The 25,617-nt window shown below is 40.7% G+C and overlaps 1 protein-coding gene across 2 annotated transcripts in view; it reads right to left on the reverse strand.

The window, feature by feature from the left end:
- FRMD4A (FERM domain containing 4A) overlaps positions 1-22,141 on the reverse strand; it is a 387,789-nt gene extending 365,648 nt beyond the window's left edge. The window contains exons 1-2 of one of the 2 annotated variants that reach the window (XM_069873274.1): positions 22,091-22,141; positions 21,488-21,622 (exon numbers count right to left, since the gene is read on the reverse strand). In XM_069873274.1, the coding sequence (XP_069729375.1) occupies positions 21,488-21,532 (45 nt within the window). In that variant the 5' untranslated portion in view covers positions 21,533-21,622; positions 22,091-22,141. Of the gene's footprint in view, positions 1-21,487; positions 21,623-21,720; positions 21,788-22,090 lie in introns of those variants that run through there. The other variant, XM_069873358.1, reaches the window with a different exon arrangement.
- Between the last annotated feature and the right edge of the window lie 3,476 nt (positions 22,142-25,617).

Raw genomic sequence — 25,617 nt, forward strand, 5'->3', positions numbered from 1 at the left:
GCCCTCACACATGCAGTTTTCATATGGCTGTTTGCCATACGCACTTTTCCAGCATCTTAACAGTTTGTACAGATTAGTAAATTAAGGCAACGCCTCAGTAAAGCGACTTCTCCAGAACTCTGTATCTCGACTTTGATTCAACATACTTGATACACTTGTATAAGTCTTGTGCTGCAGTAAGGATGCTGAGCATCATCCCATTCAGCAGTAGTGTGTTAAGATCTCAGTTTTGAATATGGTTTTCAGCAGAATTCACAGTGTTCTTTAGCCTGAAACTTTGGCACCTAGTCTCTTTCAACAGAAAACAAGGATTACTATATTAAGTAATACTGTAATAATATGCTGTTTTAATGAGTTAATGGTGGAGAAGGAGCTTTCAGTCTGGTAATCTTATCAATGGTAAGATCTACGCCACCTAAGATTACATGTCACAGCACAGGTCTGAGTGTCTCAGCAAATTGCCTGAGACTTTCACCATAGAATTTGAAGTTCAGTCAGTCAACAGAGTTTAGGTGACAACTCATTTAACCAAATGTAAGCTGCACTGACAAGAGTCTGTATTTGAATGCTCTATTCTATTATTTGGAATCCTAGGCTCACTTAGATTTATATCCTATAGTCACTGCAATTTTTCAGATGAATCCCAACAAAGAGTTCTAAACAACCGAGGTTTGATTTACTGCGTTCAGAAAAGGATTAAACTTATCTGGATTGAATGATTCAATATAAGGTCAAGGTGAAGAAAGTGAAAAGTACTCAACCACAATAAACTTTAACTGCACAAACACACATGGCTTTAAACCCAGAAACATTCACCAGCCTGCAGCACCAGCATGACCAGCAGACATATGCCAATATATCCCCAAAAGCATGGAAACTTGTGAGGTTAAAATGAGTCTGGAAGTATCTATTACCCCTAACTCAGACACAAGGCTGACACACTATACATGACCAGATGTCATATTTAAGCTCAGAAGCCTTATCTAGCAGTGATGATAAAGTTACTGATCTGTGGTGACAATCCTACTGGTTCTTAAAACTGCATTAGCAATTAGCCTACTGAAATATTAAAGAGAATAGTTACAGCTCTAACACAACATACCGTTATATGGTGATTCAGAGACTGAAAGCATAACTAATTACAGACTGAATTTTGTAGCAAATACATTGGTAGGGCTTGAGACAATATTTAAAGGCATGTGTGGGCGGTCACAAAATACTTCCAGAAACCTGAACAAAGACTTTTGCAGAGGATTATAAAACTAAGTCACTGAACAGCAGAAGTAACGTTAGCCATGCCGCTTTCTCAAACAATATTACTACACTGTCACTTACTTAGCAATGGATTAAAGTGCTTTGTACTGGAATCCTATTAGTGGCTGACACCAACGCAATACAAATTCTATGTCTTGCAGGTGCAATGTTGCTGCTATGTCCTACTTGTAGCATTGATAGAGATGGTAGGAAAAAAACTGATGCAAATTTTTTGAGGATGGTTTAACATGTAATCATTTTCTTTTCCTGAGTTCACACTTTCTTTAAACAAAATTAAATCTAATACAAAACAGAGGAGTATCCAGGTGGCTCAAGGAGTTTTTGCATACAGTGCTCAAATCAATCCATACTTTACAGTTGCTGCACCTCAGGTGCATCCTTAGTAGGCTGGCAGCTAACCTCACCATGCACATTGAAGGTCACAGGCACATCGATATACAAATCCGAACCAGATCCTTCAGCCAAGGATATCTCAGGAGGAATGGAATGGTGAAGTCCTCAGTATCTCAGCATATCAAGCCAATTGCTCCAGAATGGGGTAAACCTTTTACCCTACTACAAAACAAAACAACCTGCAACTCACTGACTGTCACTAGAATAAGTATCTTAGTGAGGGTGCCTGTAAATCTTGCCTCCTTTGGGAGTTTATATGTGACAATCTTGCTTAAAACCATTGAAGAAATTCTGCATTCCTTGTTTACATTTCTGGTGTCAGTTCTCTGTTTCATATTTGCTAAGACAGATTTTTTTTTAAAAAAGCCAAATGTCTGAAAGAATAAAATCAATCCTGATGGTATTTTCTATCAGCAGACACACAGACTGCTATTTAATTTTAGTCAGAAAAGAGTTTATACAGTACATTTCTCAGCAGTATTGTCTAAAAGTCAAAGCAGAAAATCTTTTATAACTTGGCTGTCTACCATGACAACTTCTCTGGTCCCGTTTCCATTTATTAATATTTGTGGATTTTTAGCCTCTTCACAGCAAAATATAGTATTATAAACAGATTTAAAGTGTCAGAAGAGACAAAGGCAACATTATGAAGAGCAAAATGGCACTAAATTTCCAAGCAAAATTCTATACAGTGCATAGCAAAAAACCGATGTAGTTGCATTTCTCAAGTAATACCATCAGTATTCATACTCCCAAGTGTCATCATTTTATTTCAGTTGTAGAATATTTTTTTTGTAGAGTCTTTAAAGCAGACTCTCTGGGGATAAACTTTTCCTCCATTTGTCCTGATAATATAAACTTAAATAGGTCGGCAGACGAGACCTAGCTGAATCATCAAGATCTGCTGATCAGTCTTCTTGATATTCAAGTTCAGATATTTTTCTCTACTTTTAAAAATTCTCATTTTTTCTCTCAGTGAAGTTTCTTCACTTCCTAATTATTCATTGAGTCCTTCACCTTTGTACACATGTACTCACACATCACATTAGCCGGGTTCCTTGTGAACCAGAAATCACCTAAAGCCTGAGGATATATTTTGGGCAGATAATGTCTTGATGACCAGTAAATATTGGACTTACTGGTTAAAAACTCTGTTGCCTAAATTCATAAGGTTGAACTGCATTGCTATACTGACATTGAGTCTTGTACTCCAGGAATAAACGTTACAACTGAGATAGTGCTGCAAGTGATGAATTTTGCTGCTTCTGCATGATCATACATCTAAAGTATGTCTGGAAGAGGCCAGGGGCTGCGCCCAGAAATCACCAAGGATGGATTAATCTCCTTTAACTTTCAGCTTGCCTCTTTTCTTCATTTTATTGTAAACAAAAGGAAAATTAATACTTTAAAGACACAATCTGCCCAGTTTCAGGCTTCTACTTTCTCCTAATCAGGTCAGAGCCCTAGCAGTACCCACTGACCTTCTTTGACTCACAGGACAGCAGATGACCAGACCAGGTGAGTCCAACCCTGTCTACAATTTGCCTATAAAGTATTAAGTAATATTCATATCCCAAACACTGATCTAACCAGGGTATTTCATTCACTGTTGAAGACTAGCTTGGGCACTGAAGACCAGATTTTCCCAAAGAATGAGGCTTCTATTTAAGTAAATGACAAAAAAGAATTCTTATTCACGTATTTATTTTAAACAGTACTCAGTGCCTTCACACTCAGCAATAAAAAAAACCCAAACATAAAATGGCTGCTGGAAGACTTCATGAAAGCCTGTATAAAAATGCAATGCAACAGAAAGAATCTCACTTTGTAATACATTATGAGGATTTTTTTCTTTCTTAGTGGCCTGATGTCTTGTCTTTCACTCTTAAACAGTCTCTAGTTGCAAGGATAGGTAGCAAAGTTAGTTCACATCATAAGTTTATAAGTGGACAACTTATGAGCATTTTAGGATGTGTACAATGACTGTGTTGATCTTGTAACATGAATAAATAATAAAGATAAGTGACAACCACATAGTAGAATTCAGGACAGAAGTTAACAACTAAATGTGCCTGTTTATTGTTTACTCTAAGTTATAATTCTGTTTAAAAATTAAAGACTAGCTCATTAGCCAGTAAATTGCATTTTATTTCCACCTAATTTATGAGTCCTGAGGTGTTTGGACAGGGCTTAACATGACAAAAAAAAAAAAGCTATATGCAACATCCTTTCATTTGCTTTTGGTGTGGTAGATGAAATAGTCTCTTTATTTTAGACAGCTTTTTCTTTGTGAATCAACATCATTAGCAGTCAAAGAAACGGCTACGAGCATTGAGTGTAAATGTTTGAACTTCAATAATTTGCATGTCATTAATAAGCAAGCTGGAAGGGTTTGGTCATAAAGTTTTCTTTGAAAGTTCCTATCACTGTTATAGCTTGAGTCGTGGTGGCAATGATAAGATGCCCAATTCCAGATAATGAATGGATTTAGGGAGGTAGAATTTGCAACTAGCATGGCAAACAGCAGCCAGGGCCTTGCCCATTGCAACATGAACCTCCACTCACACAAGCGCCCATCCACGCAGAATATGAATCCTCCCTACCAAGATCTCCCTTTGTCAGTATATGTTCATCTTTGTGCATAGGTCAGCTACCTGCTTTACTTTTTCTTTCTCTCATTATTGGATTAGTGAACTGCCAAAATACCTAGTGCACCAGAGATGTGTAAAGTGGTCCTGCAAAAGGAAGACATTGTACCCATTTACAAATCCCAATGAGCCCATCTACAAACCTCACCCAGCGGTGAAGGAGCCTGCGCAAGGTCATACAGAAAATTTTTGATAGATCCTTAAAATTCATGTGTAGTATCTGGAGGCTTAGAAACCAAGGACTAAGAACAGGCAACTGTCATTAAATTACTGGTTGATTGCCTAGGGAAAACAAAAGTAAAACAGCTTGTACATAACAGACAGAGCCAGAGAAGCAAAACCATCAAGTATCAAGTCAAACAGAACAAGTTGCCCTGACTAGTCAGATTTTCCCTATTTTCTACCTCTAAACTTCATGATCTACACAGTTATTTTCAGTATCTCAGCGAGTCACAATAATCAACAGTGACACAAACAAAACCAACAACTGGGGAAAATAACTCTGAAACCTTTGATTAAAAATAATCAATAATGCATCTTGAAATCTTCGGCAGGTGGGAAGGGCCGATGACCTGGGGGCACAATATAAAAGGCCAAGTGAACGAAATGCAGAGCAGCCTTCCCCTCCTTTCCAGTGGCTGCTGGCGGGTGAACTGGGGACACGATTGTGGCTCGCAGGCAAGCACAATAACTCTGCCAAATATTGCAATCTATAGTTCACTGACCCCAAATGATTACTGCACTCCTCTCATGCATTCAGAAATTTTCTGTCCCGATTCAGTGGTATTCAAGTGGGCAACCCAAAAGAAATGAATCTCTTTAGTCTTGCTTAGAGAAACAAATAGAATGGTGAAATCACAGCCTTCTGCTTGCCCTCATAGTCATGTTGGAAAGCTGGTTTTAAAACCTTTCAGACCTAGTCACAAGAGTAGCCACCTCACTGATTCACTCTGGAATGGCCTCATTGTTAGAGAGGAAGTTTGAGACAACATCTGAAGAAGAATCTGCCAGTGGACAACTTCAGCCCATGATTGTGCCCCAGCTCAGAAGGGTGCTGAGGGACAAGCTGACATCACTGTGGTGTTTCCACATCTTGCAGAAGCCCCGAGATCCTCGCTGTGGTCAGGCAATTAGTATGACATTAAAGATATTAAAGATGACATTAAAGATGACAAAGATATTTCTTCAAAGAGAATAAACCCACAAAAGAACCAAGAGTACCAGAAATTTGCACAAGCAGAATTTTGCTGGTTAAGCAAACAAAGATGAAATTGTAATATTTTTTCTTTATTTTCATTTCAGGAGGAAATGTGAGTGCGTTTGGAGGGGGGCTTCCTCCAAGGAACCCCCAATCCAGTTTTTTTGAGTTCTAGTTTGTTTTTTTTCCCCATTTAAAATTCCTCATGTTGCTCAAAAAGATGATGTGATCAAATATATGTCCTGAAGGCATCCCTGTCCTCAGCCACAGCAGTACTACATCACCTGCTCAAGAGGGACTTAGGAAGCTGTGGCAACCCATCCTTATGCATGAGGCTTGTAATATATTTGCTGTGAAATCTGGACCCATGCCCACGTCTTAGCCTAGCTATTCAGATCATTTCAGGCACACAGAGTCATCTTTCCTGGACATTGGTCAGACATTTGTGGCTCTTTGGCCCCATAACCACCTCTTGCCATTGTGGAGTAGGACAGCAGAGAAAACCCAGGCTTCCTGGTGGAGCTCAGGCTGCTACCTTCTCCTTCAGGCTTGTTGGCCTTCCCGTCTGCTCCATCTGGCCTTTCTGTAGGATCCCATAAGTACCAGACAGCTGTCAGCCTACAAACACCACCATCCTCAAGCCAGCCCCCTAGTGTAGCCCAAGGACAGAAAGTGACAGTGAATAGACTCTTAATTGTTCAAATATTCACTACAAGAAGCAAGATTTTATATGAATATTTCATACAGACAGTTTTTAAGTAAATTGCTACTCTCCAATTAATGTGCTTTATCCAGAAGAACCCACCTGGGTTGACAGCTAGAAGTTATGAAAAGAACACCGATCTTTGCAACTTCCCTGGATAGCGTATTTGCAGCTTAATATTATCTCCTGTTTTACTGCAGGCAGTAGCATTCTCTGTTGTTAACATTGCAATTCAGATGAGTTTTAATTCTTTTCATCTACGCAAACATATGCGTGTGTTCCTCCAGCAATCAGTAGCCAAAGCAAAACAGGCTCAGCTTCTATAAGCATCAAACAGCCCATGCACTTGAGGTACATAAAAACGTTTGGCACAGTACAAAATTTATAGCAACTGTTGTAGTGCAAGATGCATCACAGCAAAATCTTGATTTGACTAAGTGTTTGATATTCTCATGCAGCCATTACTGCTAATAGGATTCATAAGTCACATTCCCTTAGCATGTGTGACTTTAAAGGGGACCACTCACTTCGTATTTAAATCTTACTATAAATTTCCCCAGAGGAAAACCCGCAAATGAAGCAGTCGTCCTTACCAAACGAAGGAGACAAATGTGCAATTTACAGTGATCTAAAAGATTTGGACTCAAATCTCGAAAAGCATGAAAAGGAAATATTACTTTTTTTTTTACCATGTTTTCAAAATTTCTGTTACAATAATCCTACTGCCTCCAACGAGAATCTAGGTGTCATTCTAATGCAAACACTGTAGCAGGGTGGTAGCATATAGATGTACAACTGCACAAGGGAATAAGTTTTAGATGATCCCAGCTGATTATAGGGATGTGGGAAGGGAGACAGCTGTGAGTCACTAGTAGGAGGCTGACTGCTACTTATAAGTGGAAAAGAAAACAAGTTTATCTACTACTGCCAGCGATGCCCCAAAGCTAAAAACTCAGGCAAACCTTCAAAACACGACATTTCTGTTTTCTTAGATGGCTGCATGAATAGGGCAATAGGGATGATAAGTCCACCATAATCATTTAAACTGAAGCATCTGAGGTAACTGTTCCTCAGTTGACACCTAGGAGTTAAATTTTGTCTGCTGAAAATCAGTTCACCCAGACTGTCAAGAAGAGTACAAAGAGCAGAAGGGAGTATCCACGTGATCAGTTACTGCATCTCACCTGGGATGCAGATGCCACCTACACTGGCCTGATCCCCGGAACATTAAAGATTACCCCACAGGACGCCATTCCACATTTCTCTGCAGGCTTAATTTTCAGCCACAGTTATGTCAGCTTCTGTCTCATGAAAGCTTCTTTCCCCATGGTTGTTCGAGTTTATTTTAAGGAAAGACAGAAACGTCTTAGGACAAAATTGACAGCAATTTCTGCTTCCCAGCAAAGCCCTTCACACTACTAAGGGAAACTTCTTGTGAGAAACATTCCCCAAAATTAGAGAAAATAATACTAATGTGTAAAAACAAAATTAAAATTTATTTCAGCCGTAGCCTGTATCTTGGGACACTTTGTATTTGGATTTAGTTGAGAATATTGACAAAACCCAACATAATCCAAAGAGGGATTTTAAAAATCTAATACTACCTCTTTTGTACTCACCAGTTTAGGACTCAATACAGCTCATACTTGCTGCTTACCAGCAGGACAGCTTCAGATAATTTGATTCTGGCAATAATATAAAACTTTTTCCAGGCAAGGCAGACCCCCCACCAGATGTTGTGCTCTGGAAGCCTTCACCATGGTTTCTCACACTGTGGTGCTTTTGTAACTGCTGCAGTTCAGAGCTGACATGTACAGCACTACCTGATAAAAATTAAGACACTTTATGTGAAGCTTGGAATGATTCTCTGAGGGAAAGCTGCTTTCTTATTTAGAGTGGCAGAAACAGAATTGAATCTAATAAAGCTGTAATGGAAGAGAAATGGAGGAGAGAAACCTTGTTTCTTTCCACATGGAAGTCTTTCCACATGGAAGTCCTTCCTACCTGCTGCCTGGAGGGATAATGGACTAGTCCCTTAGGATTGCTCACATGTTTTTGAAGATCCAATGGGAATTACAAGCTACAATTTGTTACCATATAAAATAAACTGAGCACTGCTACAGAGGGACAAAACAACTTCAAGGCAGCTGGTGAATGTATATTATTTGCAGGTGATGTCTTTGGAGGAACAAGATGTCACTAAAGCTGCCATCTGAAAGGCTGCTGGATGCCATCTGAGCACCCCCAAACATATTGCTTTGTTTCCCATAGAGACATTTTTACCCTGAAGCTGGAGACCTCCACCACTGTCTCTCTTAAGCCTGCAGGCACATGAGCTCTCAGGGAAGGTCCATATCTAAGTTTCCCACAAGATATATTCCCTTCCCTGCCAGAGCTGTACCACAAGGAAAGGAAGGACATAGAAGGCAGATCTATTTGTGGAAGTTGTCCGTAAGTCTTCTGGTTCAGGAAGCACTCAGACAGGTCACAGGAATCTTGTGGTCCATGCCCCTATCCCCTGGATGAGTTCTTCACTTTTCCCAGCACCTTTATATAAACTCAAATGCATTGCAAGGGCTGTTACTGGACTCTGCTGCAATCCCACCCACCATCAGGTACTGCAGTCTCTTGACTCCATTGCCTTGCTTTCTTAGCCTTCTGAGCTCCTGGAAGGAAAGTAGTTCCACATCCTCAAGTCATTTCTAAGAACTGAAAAGCTGGTAAGTATTTTGACCTTTTTATTTGAATAAAAGTTTAAATTTGCCATTGGAGTTCCACTTTCTCAGTAAATACAAACCAAACCTGAAGATGAATCTTTATGCCCAGGAATATCCAAAAGCTTGTTACAAAAATAAGAGAAAGGTACTGGAAACAAGAAATACACTAAAATAAAATGAAATCCACAAGAACACACAAGCTACGGTTGGAAATTTCTTTCCTTCAGATGCCATCACCTCTCCACATTGAACAACCCACCTAGACCTCAACAAGAAGCTACATGAATTAAAATAACTATATATTGCACTGTAGTTGGATTTCTGTTTGCTGTTGTCACAGAGCACCTGGCATAGTTGTGACCAAATGTCTCATGGAGAAACATACTTCCCTACTTCAAATATTTAGTAAGCATTAACATAGCCAGATATACAGTTTCTCCTGGATTGTCTCTCTGTTTCTCTTTAACTTGGTAGGTTTCTTCAGAGAGCAATAGACATCCGAAAGAAAACTTAAAATCATAGAATAACCAGGTTGGATGAGACCCACCGGATCATCAAGTCCAACCATTCCTATCAAACACTAAACCATGGCTAGTAGCACCTCGTCTTGAGAAGAACCAGATTGCTCTGAAGTAACACAGCCCCATTTCACAGAATCACAGAATCAGTAGGTTGGAAAAGACCTCCAGGATCATCGATTCCAACCATACATTCTTACATTCAACTCCATTTCCCCTCCTCAAACTCTCCCCTGCATCATCTGTGCCTTTCTTCTGCAGCAACCTTAACTCCTCGCTTGGTCCTTTGCTTATGCTGCCACCCAAGTTACATGCTACAACTATCAGCCATAATGGCCTTTAGGTACAATTAGACTATTGCCATTAGATACATTGAAAAATGAGAACATGCGTTCAACTTTGGGAAGATACAGGAGAGCCTTTTAGGTTATGCTAAGTGCCATGTACAGGCAATGGCTTGAGAAAAGGGAACAAGTTGCAACAAAATGGACTTTGGTTTCTCTGAGTGCCCAGAGAGCTGATTTTTCCTGCAAGCCAGTAACTGCCTTAAGAAATAATTACTCAAAATGTCACTTGCAATGAAGCCAGAGTCAGATTCTGTACTATCTTTTGAAGCCGAATGCAAAGCCCTGGACAATCATTGCCACTCCATAGTGAGTTTTACTAATGCACGAAATAGCAAGTGCAGTCAAAAAGAGGGGCAGCAATATGAAATAAAGCTTCTAACCTTCTGCCATTGTAGTTACTGGTAACATTTCCTTTTTCAGCATGAGCAGATTCGGGTCTAGGGTATTCTCAGAAAGAGAATCTTAGAAGCCAGTCATAAGGTAGAATCAACACCTGCTGATTGTTTAAGATTTTAGTGATTGTATTTCCTAAAATTAATGACAGTGTTAAAAAAAAATTAGGTAGCACATCTGTTTTTTCCTCTGTTTACAATTCACTGCTGTAGTTTCTGTCTCCAGCTATAATGTAAGTAGTCTTTGCCCTGGAGAAAATAGTTCCTTTGGGGTTACAGTTGACCTTTCAGGTTTACTCCACATAAATTTTTTCTCATCCTTACAAAGAAATACCAGAAAATAAATCCAACTCTTTTTACTTAGTGCTGGCTACATCCTACATTTAAAACAGTGTGCAAAGGTAACCAGATCTGAGACGAGAATTTTAAGTTTTCCCAACAAGCTCTCTTGTATTAAACCATGAGCCTACAGGAACAAGCTGCTCCTTTCAAAAACTTGCTTCTTTCTTCCCCACTGGATTCCTGCAAGATTTTAACTTAGCTAACAGTAAATTATCTTTTAATGAATCTGTCTTCTGAGTGTTAGGCATGGCAGTGATACTTCTGGTAGGGAACATGTGAGGAGGAAAGTTCTCACATGGGTATTTAGGATCATACTGTATAAACAATTACAGCATTCAGCGCAGAAAATCAAGTGGCAAATCAGCAGTGAATATCAATTATACATCTGCTGCATCACAGAGGCAGATGGCACTTTAATTGTACATCCAAAACATTATGGACAATTTTCCCCACCCCATTGAAATAGTGGCTTTAGCACCTAAAAATATCAAGGCAGGGTATGTGTGCAATGACTCATCTAAGAATTCCTTTCATTTTGCAAATAAACATTCCACCAGTAAACTAATAATCATCTCCAAGATTCATAGCTTATATGCAACAACTCTGCTATCTTGATGAAGGTAAAAACTTTTATTGATGAAAAGCAAAGAGCGATTGTATGGGTAGCACCACTCAGCTCGGAGTGTGAAATTGTCAACGAGTTTGAAGATCAATAAGCCAAATTCTTTTGATTGCATCTGTAGAAATTGGAAATGCCATGGAGATAAGTAGAATAATATGGATTTACACTTTCCTCCCAGCTTGATCCTAAGAGAAGAAAGATCAAATCTTTATCTCTTGGACACGAATGGTTTTCTGAAATGGGGGAAGTTTTATAGAACTTAAACAGACTCAACTACAACTACAGACCATGGAAAAATCAATTGACACCAGACTATGTATGAAAGAATGACTCTGGCTACTCAGAGACAGTTGTGTTAATGCAGAAATACCAGAAGTGTTGTGAATGCTTACTTATATAAAGATTATTAAGAATTAAAACTTACTGTTTTCATATTCAGAGATGATTGTGTATTATTCTGTTTGCATAGGCTTTGACAATTAAGCCATCCTTGCTTGATAATGCACATACAATAATGCAGATTTCAAATAGGATTTGTTGCTTACTCCCATTATGTACAAAACTGCTGGGTTTTCATTTGCCTATGTGGTCATACAGGCTTAAAATGTCCAGTTACTCTCTGACATCAGTTTACCTTTCACCATGCAAGTGGATAGCCTCCATTTCCTCCTCTCCTCCCCAAATATATTTGGTGCTAGCCATAACAGACATATTTTATTTGCAATGTGAGCACAGATGTGTTTTCTTGGGAGAAATGTAGAAAGTTAAGTACTGAAACCTGTATTTGGAAGTGATATCTCAGGTAAGCTAATTACCAGAGGTAAACCGAACAGGAACATTAAAAACAGGATTGATGTCCAAAACACCAGGGTCCTCTGGACTTTGTGGCTAAGGTTTCATTCACCATGACACTGATGAATCAATGCTCTTAAAGAATTTTCACGTGGATGATCCTTTATTTAGCTCTTTAAATTTAAATGGTGCATCCAAAAATGAGAAACTCCCTAAAATGACCTAAGCACTACCTACCAAAAGAAGTTTAGTAGTAAAACTTTGATAAAAGAATGGGTCAAAATACTCCCGCTACGCAAAAGCATTTTTTAGAACCAATGTAAATAGCATGTTTAGTTTTCTTCTTCATGCAAAGCAGTGGGCAGCAGAGACTGAATCTGTTGTTAGATACAGGGAAGGAAGAGAGTTCAAGAGGAGAATCCATCAGTAGAAGTCTGTGACCAAATAAGTGTTTGCTTATATGCTGGATTAAGGATGGGGACAAAATGAGTTTTTATATCAGTCAAGAAGGCAATACGGTTCTCTTCATGCAGAATTATTTAACTCCTGACTCCAAAACTAAAATTCGAAGTGAGGAAAAAATCACTACTAGGAACGTCAGCAAGTTATGAAAGTTCCCCATCATTTTTCTGTGTGATCACTCATCTTCTGCTCTCTGTAATTTTGTCTATTTACAGCTGAAGTGCTTCCTCTTGATATCACTAAAGCCAGCAGTCTCAGAATACTGATTCAAGGACTTTTATCCACATGAAATACTGACTCTATTTTTAACACATGATTAAAGAAAACAGCATTCAATGAAAATCTGTATTTAATACAGTAAATAAGTGGTATTATTACTAATATATTAAAAAAGATTTCTTTTCTTTTCATTAGCACTTTCTCTGTCTTTAACTAGAAAATAAGAAATTCTCAACTACACCAGCCTGCCAGCTATTAATCCTTCCTAGAATTGCCATTTTTAATTTTAGTTTTCAGCAGAGCTGATTATCATCCTGCTGCTCTGGGGCCTCTGCCCTACAGTGTAGTTTGGTGAAGAGCACAAAAGCAAATCTCCCTATAGCTCCTGTGAGCACCGGCAGCTAGAATCCACTCTGGAGGCAGTAGGATAACCAGAACAAAGGCTGGTTTTCATGAGAAGGTTGGTTTGGGTCCATCACCAAAATCCTGGAAACTCAATCCAAGTAAATCCATTGGTCGAACATGTAGCAACAACTGCACCATTTGCCCCACAGACAACTACCCAGTGCCCATGCCACGCTGCTAAAAAGGATCACTTGGGTTTTTGCTCAGTCATTATCCAATCCCCTAGGATTTCCTGTGAAAAGACTACCTATGCCAATCCTTTGGGAACGCCAACATTTTTGGCCACATAAAACTAGATGGTCATCCTCTCAAACCCTTCAATTAATTGGTGTCTGTTTTTAAGAAAGTGGGCAAACTCTAACCCCCTGAAAGTCAATGTAAATGCAGAATAATTGAGAACCATCTTTGCTCCTGAAGATCTCTGAAAGGAGACCAGAATAGGGAAAATGCATTTCTGAAAAGCTCATACCAACTTTTTACTATTACATTAGCTTATCGAACAGCAGTAATAATGACCTTCACTAGACATTTCTTTGAGTGCTAATGACCTGGGGTTAATAGCCCAAGGCATAGTTTTATGCAGTCAACTATCACAGACGGCAATTAATTACCAGGAAATACAATGTGCTTCAACCAGTATGGCTCAATTAGCCTTGTATTATTAAAAAATGAAAAACATTTCAATCTTATTTACTGCGAAGTTGTCCTGGATTTTGTTTTAGTATGTTAGACTAAAAAAAGATTGAACATGTATTAAGCCAAACATATGTTCTACAACACTCCCCCATTAACTTCACACAATTTATGGGGAGCCAAAGCCAAGTGTCTTGCAAAATGAGTATCGTCACAGACTTCCCACAGGTAGAAAAATACTCTGAAGCCAGACCTTGTGTGGATTTTGCTTCTACACTAGCAAAACCACTCTAAAAATAATTTTCAGCTTTCTGGTGGCTGTAAATTGATCGAGAGGAGAGAGGATACTAGAGGATGCAATGCATAGAGCAACTCTTCAATGGCAAAAGGTGGGCAGTGTGTGTTGGGGGTAAGGCCAGGAAGGGGAAGGGATGTTATGTTTTTACCAGACTGCCTAGTGCACCAATACCTCTGTAACTGGTTTAAAGGGAATATCTGGTCTCGTCTCTAATATTGAGTTCTGTTTGGGGCCCTTCACTACAAGAAGATGCTGGAGTGTGTCCAGAGAAGAACAACAAAGGTGGTGAGGGGTCTGGAGAACAAGTCGCATGAGGAGCAAATGAGGAAACTGGGATTAATTAGCTTAGAGAAAAAGAGGCTGAGAGGAGACCTTATCACCCTCTACAACTACCTGAAAGGAGGTTGTCGTGGGGTGGATGTTGATCTCTTCTCCCAAGTAACAAGGGACGGGACAAGAAGAAATGGTCTCCAGTTGTGCCAGGGTTAGATACTTGGAAAAAATTCTTTACTGGAAGAGTGGTGAAGCATTGGAACAGGCTGCCCAAGGAAGTGATGGAGTCTTCATGCCTGGAGGTGTTCAAAAAACATGTAGATGTGGTATTTCAGGGCATGGTTTAGTGGGCATGGTGGTGTTGGACTGACAATTGGCCTTGATCTTGAAGGTCTTTTCCAGCCTTAATGATTCTATGATTCAATGATCAGGCATCCAGCTTTATGCTCTTCTGGTTTATTTCCATTCATTACATTTTGTGATTTCAGCAAGGCTTTTGTACCATGTCCTGAAAACAAAGCTCAAGTCTAATCATTCCTGGTCAGTTGTTGGTGTTTCAGCACATTCACCAGCTTTTGGGAGTCCTGGAAGGCTAATACCAGGCACTAGAACTAGCAAGAGCAAGTTAGTTGGACACTCAGTGTCATTAAAACCTGTTCGTAAAATGACTGAATTCAAATCACTTCTGCATGTTTCTGTTCTTTTTGATACTTAAAAGCAGAACGAATGAAGGCACTTGGGGGCAAAACTGATGCATCTGCCTGGAGGGTAGCAGGCGAGATATTTAACCAAAATTTGCCGGTGGTGTTAGGGGTGGAAACACCCATCCCCCAGCAGCATTTACAACAGCCATGAAGAGCTGGGGCCAGCATGCCAGCTGGGGAGACCCAAAAACTTGGTCCAGCCCCTCTAACTGACCCCACCTCCAAATGGTGACTTCTGTTTTCTGAGAGACACATGAAATGAAGTGGCCATTGCCGTCACAGGCAGACTCTGTGAGCATCCACACGACCAGCCACCTAAGCACAAAAGCTATAGGCATCAAATCACAAAAATCTGCATGTTCATGGGATTTACCAAGGAAGGATCCATGCAGAAATTTGTATGTCACTGGGCCTTGATGTGCTAACCATATTAGCTGTGAGAGAGCTTGGTCTGTGCCATGCTGAGGAGTGATGAGCACAGTGATTACAGAATTATGATATTCATAACCAGAAGGCAAAGAATTGAAAAATCAAAATCACCCAATGTTACAAGTCTTTCCTATGTATTACTAGCTATTCATACCCTTGTATTTTAATTGTGGCAATTACAGCATTTCTAACATTTATTTTGGTTTAGGGATATCAGTCAAGTTTCCCAATGCATTTTATTTTTTTAAAAAAATCAGAATGACATTGCTCTTTTATGTATTGTCAAAAGGAGTTGTCATATTTAGTGATCTTTCCAATCTGTTAATATCTTACTTTCTGCCTAATTGTAGAAAGATTCCAATTAATCATAATGATCATTTACTCAAGTGCCCGTTAATTCTCTTCTACGAATAGCCACGTTCTATAGAATCATAAAAAAAAAATCAATGGATGCATCTCTGATGAGATAATTTTATCAGTCATTCAGAATGAGCAGCTGGAATAAAAGGCATAAGCCACATTCATAATAAAAAAAAAATAAACCAGTAATCCCTCTTAGTCCTCTTTTAAAGCGTAGTAATAAATGGGAAAATTCAGATGTGCAAACATTCTGGTCTGCTTCTTCTACAGCACGTTCGTGAAGAGGGACAAGGAGAAGAAAATTGATGGCATGCACCAGGGCAGAATCAAAGGGATAACGATTTTGCAGTCCTGCAACTCAGATGGGTAAAAGGTGACACCCACCACAGGGGATCCAAGAGCAATCCTGGGGAGTGTTTAATCTCATTCAGCTGAATTAAATCACCACGTTTGAAGTCTTACTGCAAGTTTATAAAGGTATACAGTAAAGTTCAGATACATTTCAGTGTTTCAGAGAAACCTATCAACAAGAAATGGCTAAATTCCTGATCCACAGTAGCAAGCAGCTATAAAACACTGAGGAGGAATTTGCTACTCTCATCCCACCCTCCAAAAGAACAACCAGCACAGCTCAGCTATTTGCTGCTCATGAAGCCCATTAGCAAATTACTGCCTGACTGGAGCAAGGAAGGAGCTGGAGAGGAAGAGAGATTCCTGCCAGCACAGCTCCTCCCCAGTGACCCCCATGTGCCATGGTGCATTATCATCTCCCTCCCAGACATTCTGGGAAGGCTGTGGATGCAGTCCACACACCTACACAGGAGAAATATCTGTAAAAGGAGCACAGAGAGGGCTGCATAATCACTTTCCCTTGCTGTTCGAGTATCCCCACAGACCTCATTTGGAATATGAGTCTGAAGAGGGCCAGATGTCAGCAGTGCAGCCGATTCCTGGGGGAAGGCATCATTCATTTCAAGCAATACTTCTTACACCCAGCCCCATGTATGGGTCACAATCTGCTGACACGTCACACTGCTTCAACATCAGATGGAATTGTACTAACCCCTATGCTGGGCAGTGGCAAGAAACGGGTGGGTTTTGTTTTCGTGGGAGGAGCATGCCAAGCTTAGCTTGCCTTCCAGGTCAACTTGGTCCATAAATGAGGTTGCAGTAAGGAGGTTTGAATGTGAAGGGCTTTTGCATGCTGTCAGCATACAGATAATTTAAGCCTGAGATGAGAGAGGCAGAAAATGACTTCATCCTTCACTGTAACCTTGCTGTTCCCAAAGGTTTTAATACGATCCTCCAAGCTGAGCTGTGCTGCTGCAATCTGTCTAGAAGTTTGGGTGGGATAGAGCATAGCTTTATGGTGGTGGTGGAATCAGTCCTAGGTCTAAACGGGGCTTAGAAACTCTTTATCTTTTGAGTTATCAAATTTACCTTCACAAGGACAGACATCAGCCATAAAAAACTTAGCAGTCAAATGTGAAATAATTTATGAAATATCTGTAACATTGTCAAGTCCAACATCTCAAAAGCCAACCAAGCAGGGCATGGCTCTCAGCATTTAGTAAAGTTACAGTTAAATCTCTGAGTGTGTTCTAAGGGTGATCCTATGGAGTTCAGTGCTATGGAGTTCATTTCAGAAGAATTATCAGATCAAGGAGATTCACGTTGTTTTGAGAACTCTAGTGTAGCATTCCTTGAGGGATGAAAGGATTATTCAGGACATCTTCCTTTAAAAGGAGAACTGGAAGTACAGCAGCAAACTGGGATTTTCAGTGGACAGCAACAGTCAGATGACAATTATTTATGCTAAGATTTAGAAATTGAGTAGTTTTCACATGACCTCCTGTTGCAGGCATCTGCCTTCAACTCAGCAGAATAAGGAAAAATCAAGGTTGCCAGCCCCAGTGGTGGGCTGGCCAGCCAACTTCTCACTCCTCATCTTGGGTATTGTGAACACCATGGCCTGAGTTAATGCTCCAAATTCCCTGTTGGTACCCTTTTTCTCTTTGAACGATAGAGGTAACAGAGTCCCATGTAGTTAGGGTCACCTAGGATCTCTCTTCTACTCCAGCTTCAGCTTTGAATGCAACTCAGACACAAAATAATTATTTTTAGAGTGGGAAAGCATCAAAAGGTCCTCTCAAAAGAAAGATGCTCCTCCAAACTCAAGTAGTTACCATCAGTTTACAAGTATACTTGTTTTCTAAATGGTACATTGTTATTTCTTCAAGGAAATCATTTATATATACATGCCAGAGGTATCAAATCTGGCTTATAAGTACAGTAAATCTTCAATTTGATGGAGGAATGAGAGGAGTTACCTGGAGCTAGATTTTCTGGAAGCAGAAAACCGTGTTCCTCTTCCCTACCATTTGAAGACTGTGTTGGATTAATCGGTATATAGTGAGCTGTATACCTTGCTCATCTGAATCTCTGTTGCTACTTAATACAGATTAATTAGTGCTAGTGTTATGACCTACAGTACTTTGAAGGTTAAGTCCCTAAGATCTATTTTCATGAGACGTAGTAACACTGTCTCAAGAGACACCATGTATCATATCTTATTGTGCTGTTAAAATCTCTACAATCAATATGTCTGCAGCTTTAAAATTTTACAATATACTAATAAGATAGACATAAAATTCTACTGGCATTGCACTTGCTCCCATCAGCCTTAATTATCTTACCACAGCAGGTGTTATCATTCCTAACAAGACACCTTTTTTTTTCTATTTCATGCTTAGATGCTCCTTCCTCTTGGTTCACAAAAGCTGGGGAAACTCTGTTTTAATGATTTGATAATGTTACAGGCAGAGCCACTTTGGGCACAGTTCAGCCCCGTTTCCTCCATGCTGAACCAGGCAACATCCCTCATCTGCTATGATCTCTGGAGCAAGGTCTGAGTGAGGAGTCCTACAAGACAAGGTACATCCAATATCTTTATGTTAGGAAAATAAGTGTTTAAGCCTGAAATTCTTCTTTGAGCCCTTTCCCTGGCCTGGGATTAAAAAAAGAAAAAAAAAAAGAAAAAAAATCACTAAAACCAGAAAAAACTCCCACCTGACTATTGAACTTGCTAGAAAACAAGTTCAAAATAAAAGACAGATTCATTTTAGATTAATGCATTGTGTGGTCAATATTTATTTCCCTAAAAAGAAGTAGGATCTGTTCACCTAGGGCTGCAGGTCCAATGAAATTCTGTGCTGTATGAGCAACGTGCAACTCTCAGCTGACCTGATGTCTGGGAGCTGGTTTAGGCTCCATGTCAACTCCATGTCCTGGGTAGCACTGACTATGCACAAGTAAGTCATTGTGAGCTGTCTTCATGTCTGGCACACAGAAATGCCATGCAGTCCCACGTGCAGCTTTCTGCTGGGACACAGTGATGCTAGACCCCTAAGTCTTATAGACAGCCCTTCTATGGGAAGGAAACCCCATACTCTGAAGAAGCCCATCTTTCTCAGTTGACCAGAAAGGAGTTTGAGATGAGTAAACTCCTAATTTTAGTCACTCAATTCAGTGCATCAAATTCCAGTGACGTCAATGAATAGCTCTGTACCTTGGTTTCTTTACCTGCAACACAAAGTGTTTTGAAGTACCCCACTGAGAAGGAGTTATTTTCAGACTGAGTATGATGCTGCATAAAAAGTAGATGGTTGGATGCACATTCTGCATCCCATTGCAGGGAAAATGCAGTACTGAAATACTCCTCATAGCAGAAAGAAAGCTCTCTCAATGGAGAAAGTCCATCAAAGTATTAAAAGCTACTCCTCTGGACTTCCCAAAGACATCTAGTCCTTTAATCTCTGGAGAGTGGCAGTTTTAGAAGAGATGCCATTATAGCTGCTCATTGTGGGATGAATTATGCAAGAATTTATTATTGATTCAAGGAAAGCCTGATCAAGCATGCAATCAAAGCCAAGGCAAAGCAGAGGGGAAAGGATGAGGTTTCTATAGTTAACTAAACTGACTCATGACCGAAGAAAAATCTAGGGTAAAAGAAGTAGTTGGCAAAAAGTGGAGCATAAGCAGCCTCTAATCTGAGACCATTGCAGAACAAATCCTGAAGAGTTACCTGAGTCCTCTTACAACCCAGAAATATATAATCACCACCCTGACCATCCATGGGATCAAAGGCAGGAACTCTTTCGGCTGCTGACCCCAAAACTAACCCAGCCCATCCATGTGGGGACAGGAGACCACAACAGCCCTGCCCAGGGCTGTGCCCAAGGTGAGGAGACCTGACTGGTCCAGGTGATAGGCTAAAGATGTAGAAACACTCAACCCATCTCAAAATGATAACTAGGGCAAGACCATGGAGCTGCAGAAAGCCATGTTTTAGGAGAGAAAATCTGTGGGAAGCTTGGCACTGTACCAGAGTTTGACAAGGTCTTTTCAAGGAGCACAGAGATGGGGGAAGGAGAGGTTTAACTTGAGAATTAAGATGGTAGTGAAACTAAAAGCATATACTGCCCAAACAGTGACACTGAGGTGACAGACACCCGTCAAATTATCTTTGAAAAATAAATAGAAAGAGGCCATTTAAAAAGCCAAGAAGGCCAGAGGTAAGCAAGAGGGGTTAAAATGAACTTACACAGGAAGTCAGTCTCTGGGAAATATAAAACAAACCATGCAGAGTCTTAATAACATGTTTAGCCTCTTGAGTAATGGACAGAAAATTTGCCTTTCTCCACTTGACCTTTATTAACAACCTTAGGCACTACAGGACTATCATCCTGCAACGTTCCCTTTTCATCATATGTCTGAGTGGTAGAGATCATTTTCTAATACAATCAGAAGAAAAATCTGTAATAATAATTATGTAAATATCTATATAATGCATATAGATCTATGCATTCACACACACACACACGCCCTTTGCTTTTAACAACTATCCAGCGGAAGCATTATAGTGACATTTAGGCAGAAAAACATCCAGCAGAGATCTTACACTAAAACCACCCTTGATGCTGCAGAATAGAAAATGGCATTAAGAGTCAGGGAAAAAAATAAAACCAGTAAAGCTAGACAAATCTCTAATAACCTACCAAAAGGGTTTATTTTAATTGCAGCAGGACAGTGGCATGTTTCTGGACTCAGCCACGTGTTTTGCTATATAATCTTCTTTGAAATATTATAAATATGCCAAACTTTGAGAAGTAGGTCAGTGGCTCAACATGTTGTAGCAAATAGCTCAGATAAATACTAATGATTACCCCGTGGTCTGCAGTCAGTAACAAGTCTGGCACACTCAGCAGCTAGTGGAATGGCAATTCACTGCATTAGAGGACCATTCCCCAAATGATATAACATCTGAGTGTCTGGTCACTGCGAACAACATGCCCGTGAACCTACAAAGAAATCATACTCTCCTTCTTGTCATTTGTCTTGTAATTAGCAAGGACAAAATCAGGAGAAAGCAGAAGAACATGAGAATTCTAGACACTGGTACAATCAACCAAATGAAAAACTACAGCTCAGGATAAACCCCGAATGCAAGTGTCAGCTCTGACAGAAAGGTGACTTCAAAATTCTGCTTTGAACATTGGTACAGATGCATTAAAACCCATCATGGGGGGGACTGCCTCTGTGTGAGCATCAGATGAGCCGTTTGAAAAGTTCTCCAGGACCTAAAAGCCAAGCGGAGGCTCACACAAAATCCTCCTGTGGATTTAGTGCCCTGAATCTGTGCAGTGCAGCTCCCCTCGCCCACCCCCCCTTCCCAAACGGATTTCAGCAAGCACTTACCATCAGCAAGCTCAGAGCAGATTCGGGAGCACGCTGCACAGCCATTGCCTCTCTTCCTATGTACAAATCCTCCCCACGACTCGGTCAGCCCTCGGCCCTCCGTCACGGCAATGCATCCACAGAGCCCACAGCTAACTGCAGAGAGAGAAACCCCAAATCAGGGTCGGAGAGCATTTGCAAGAGGAGGAGAGGATGGATGAGGGGGTGGGGAGGAGAGGAGGGAAGGAAATAACCTTCTCAGCCAGGGAAAGAAGCTTAAGCTAGGCCAAATTTTACACTAGAGAGAGGAGGAAAATGAAATGGAGAGACTGCTGGAGAAACAAGATATCGGGAACTGCAGGATATTTAAAGCTCAGGCACATGCTGCCACAGTGAGCAGCAGCAACACAGGACATGCATCAAACACCTACATGACAGATTATGTCCAAGCCATCCTCCCCCTACCCCAGCACATGGACTAGAATTAATTGCCTTTAATTGGCACTCTTCTTCTTCCACCTAAATAAATGCCTAGATAGCGTAAACTAGCCATGCCTCTGACTCTGCCTTCCTCCCTGCCCTGGTGATGCTAGCGCAGAAGCAATGTCAAATACTGCAACATACCGCTTCCAACAGGGTCAAATCTCTTCTCCCCTCTTGCAAAGCCCTGCTTCACCTGGTTTTGAAAGCAGATGCCTGCATAATACAGACATGAGCAATGAGTGAGAGGAGCCAGAACCAGAAAGCACCCAGCGTTCGCTTGAGAGTAACAATTACCTTTATCATATTTGAGTGAGAGCTGGGTTATGCACTGACCCTTTTCACCTTCCCCTCCCCCCCCCAAAAAAGTCTCTTCTTCCTCCCCCTCCTCTTCAAATGGACTCAGCTCCCTGTGGAGCTAACACACTTCCTAGAAACATGTAATTACACAGGCTGTTGTGTTAGCGCTGTGATCGCGCTGCCTGTACCGCATGGAAACGGCGACCAGGCAGCCCCCCACTCCCTGCCACCCTGTTCCCTCCTTTCGTAAGGCAACATGCCACAAACCCCCACCGAGCTCCTGTGGCTTTGGGGGCTGAAGATGGCTAATTGTGAAAATGTGGCCAGTTAAAGCACAAAGACAAATTAGCCTTGAAAATAAGCCCCTTGTTTAAATGTTAGCTGTAAGCAGAAGATGGCTTTCTGAAAGCCTTTAAAAATAAACAGAGAATTCTAGTAGGAAGGCCAGTACTCTCACCTAGGTGTGCCCTGCCAGACCTGTAGGACCGCTGTTTTTGTAGCACTCAAAAGCCTCCTCACTTGAGCCTATCAACCCTCACATCTTCCCTCTGAACAGACAGAATTTTGGCTGAGTTTCCTAAAATGTTAGGCTTCCCACAATGACAATGTCTGTTCATCTTCCAACTCCCACCTGCACATTCTTCCTCCACCCCCATGATTTAGGAACCCAATCAAAAGCATCGCACAATTTCAACCAGAGTTGGATTTTCTGACACGTGTCATTTGTGCAACTTTTATAGAAATTGGCACCAGGATAGAAAAGAGAATCAAATTACTGACTCCATGAAAGCAGGCTGCAGTAATTCAGCCCTTGGGCTCTGTGAGATACATCTGGCAGGTCAGCTGTGACATGCACCACACTGGAGTACCTATTGGACCAACCCCTCATTGCTCTCCCGTCACCATGTTTGCATAAATATAGAAATCATTGGAATCCGTTGTTCCTAAAAAGCTGCAGCACCAAGCCTGAGTGGTGTGTGGGGAGGGCAGGGACCTCCTTCACCAGCAGGTTCTCCACCAAGAGGAGTGGGAGGAGGAAGCCACTTGCACACAGAGGGGATGCCTCTCAAGGGAAACCATAGACTCACAGGCACACAGGAGGGGCTTTTCTGGTTTCTTCCCCCCTCCCTTGGTTTTGGGTCACAGACGTCTGCACTTAAGAAGAATCCGTCTTACCTGGGGGTGACACTGCACTATTTCTGAGACCCGACCTTCTCCACTGCAGTGACCATAGTTCCTATGAAAACACACTTATGCCAGCAGCCTCAGGTTTTTTCATCCTCTGGTGCAAGTCATGTCTGTTGATGGATAACAGGGGCCAAGCTTCGCAAATGCATTAAGGTACCTGAGCAGCAAAGTGCTCTTTGCTTCAGTGATTTGCTTCAATCAGACCAAAGAGCTGAGGCAGAGGTTCAAGGTGTTTTCTAACAAGACAGCCCACTTGGCTGTCTGCAGCAGATTGTTCTTCACCTTACAGTCACTTCAAGCTATGAGATATCATGCAATGTGATCTGCTCCCTTCCCTCCAAAGAGATTTGTCTTCCTCCCTGAAGATTAACAGTTTGCTGCCCGTTATAAGTAGAGAAGCAGGCTACTTAAATATCTTTTGAAAGGCGAAAATATGCAGCATAAAAGATGAAGGCATCAAATTGTGAAATGTGTCACCAAATCTTTTTCAACAGTACCATGACAAATATCCCAAGGCTATCACATTTTTCCCTACACTAACCCAATCTGAAGTACTGTAAGGAGGAAGTTGAGGTAACGATGTATTCAGTAACTCTTGAATCTGACAAGCAAGGTTTCTCCTTTGCCAAGTGGTTCTAAGGAACAGTCGATCCCTACGTTTTTAGACGCAGTTAAAATGAAGCATCTGGAAGTGTGGATGTCTCTTCCACCTCTAGATCCTAAATTCACTCAACAGTTGACGTGGATGAAATCCCAGTCAAACACTGGGAACTAGTTATTATTTGTGGTGTCCTTGAAATAAAATCTGTTTTGGTTTTTTTCCTGAGCTCTGCAAGTCTCAGGGTAATGATCATATGCAGGGAGCCATCTGTGTGCAAGTTTATGTACTATGGCTTCAAGTTACATTTGAAAACTTGCGTACAGGTTTGCCATTTTCTATTTAGATGAATAAATTTCATAGAGCGAGAGAAAAAAAATCATCTTTCACTACAGCTTGTCAAGAGATAAGAAGAATAATTTTAAAAAGGAACTTATCCAGTAAATGGTTAAAAGTGCAGACTTGTGGGTTTTTTTCAAGGCCTAAAGCTATGATATTGGCAAAAGAAATGCTTATTAGCTACAGGGGCTTTCCCCCCCCATACTTTAGGAGAAATGGGTGTTAAAATTGGTTAATAAAGTAACTGCTTATAATCACTCAAATAAAATCTATTATGTAGAATGCTGGATTAATATTACAGCAAAATTGATACATGTAGGGAGACACAAAGCACTTACAGACTGACAGATATAGAGGGACCCTCCAGTTCCAGTGTTATCACTGATAATAATTTGACAGAGATAATCTAAGCATGGCTGTGCCATGCCACGGTGAGTCACCGTCATTAGAGCTGGTGATTGGTGGGCCTGTGATTTCAGCATCTGGTAATGTGGTGTGGTAGGAAAATCCTCTGCTAGAAGCACATCGTGTTGACTGTTCATGGATGTACAGAACCCAACAGGAACCTATTGTCCTCCATACAAGGAGGTTTTGGAGGCCAAGAAGAAGGTGGCATTATTAATGGTATGAACAAAGACAATATAGAATTCAGGGTTAATGACAAGACTTGATTTCAGCCAGAACTGAGATTAAATTTCTTATTAGATTTATTTCCTGGGTTTTTTTCCTGAATGGAAAGTAAATTTCCTGTGTATTGCTAGCATATATACTTTAACTACAAGAAATCTTTGACTCCTTGCATCACAGATGCGTGTTTGAGTGAAATGTTATCTAGTGATTTGACAACTGCCAGGACATCACTTATTTAAGCAAAGGTGTGTATGAAGAAACTTTATCAAGGGGATTTTTAAGTTTTTACCTCAGTTTACCATGATTTAATAATAACAGTCCTGCTATTGTCTTGGCAGGAAAATAGTCAATTAATGTTGATGGTATTACTATAAGCAACAATATGGCCAGATTCAGATCCCTCTACAAGACCCTCACCCACCCAAGAAACCAGTGGAAAACCCAGCAAGCATCTCTATAACTTGAGATCTATCATAGTTTATGCCATGCTTGCATATGTTCAACCTTAAATTTAAAGGACACTGAGCTTTCAGGGGTGTGAAAAGAAGAGGTGATGTGAGAGTATGAAAAGCTGAGTTTATTGAATTTCCTTCAGCCATTCATGTGCCTGCTGAAT

The sequence above is a fragment of the Phaenicophaeus curvirostris genome, chromosome 1, assembly GCF_032191515.1.
Source record: "Phaenicophaeus curvirostris isolate KB17595 chromosome 1, BPBGC_Pcur_1.0, whole genome shotgun sequence".
NCBI lineage: Eukaryota > Metazoa > Chordata > Aves > Cuculiformes > Cuculidae > Phaenicophaeus > Phaenicophaeus curvirostris.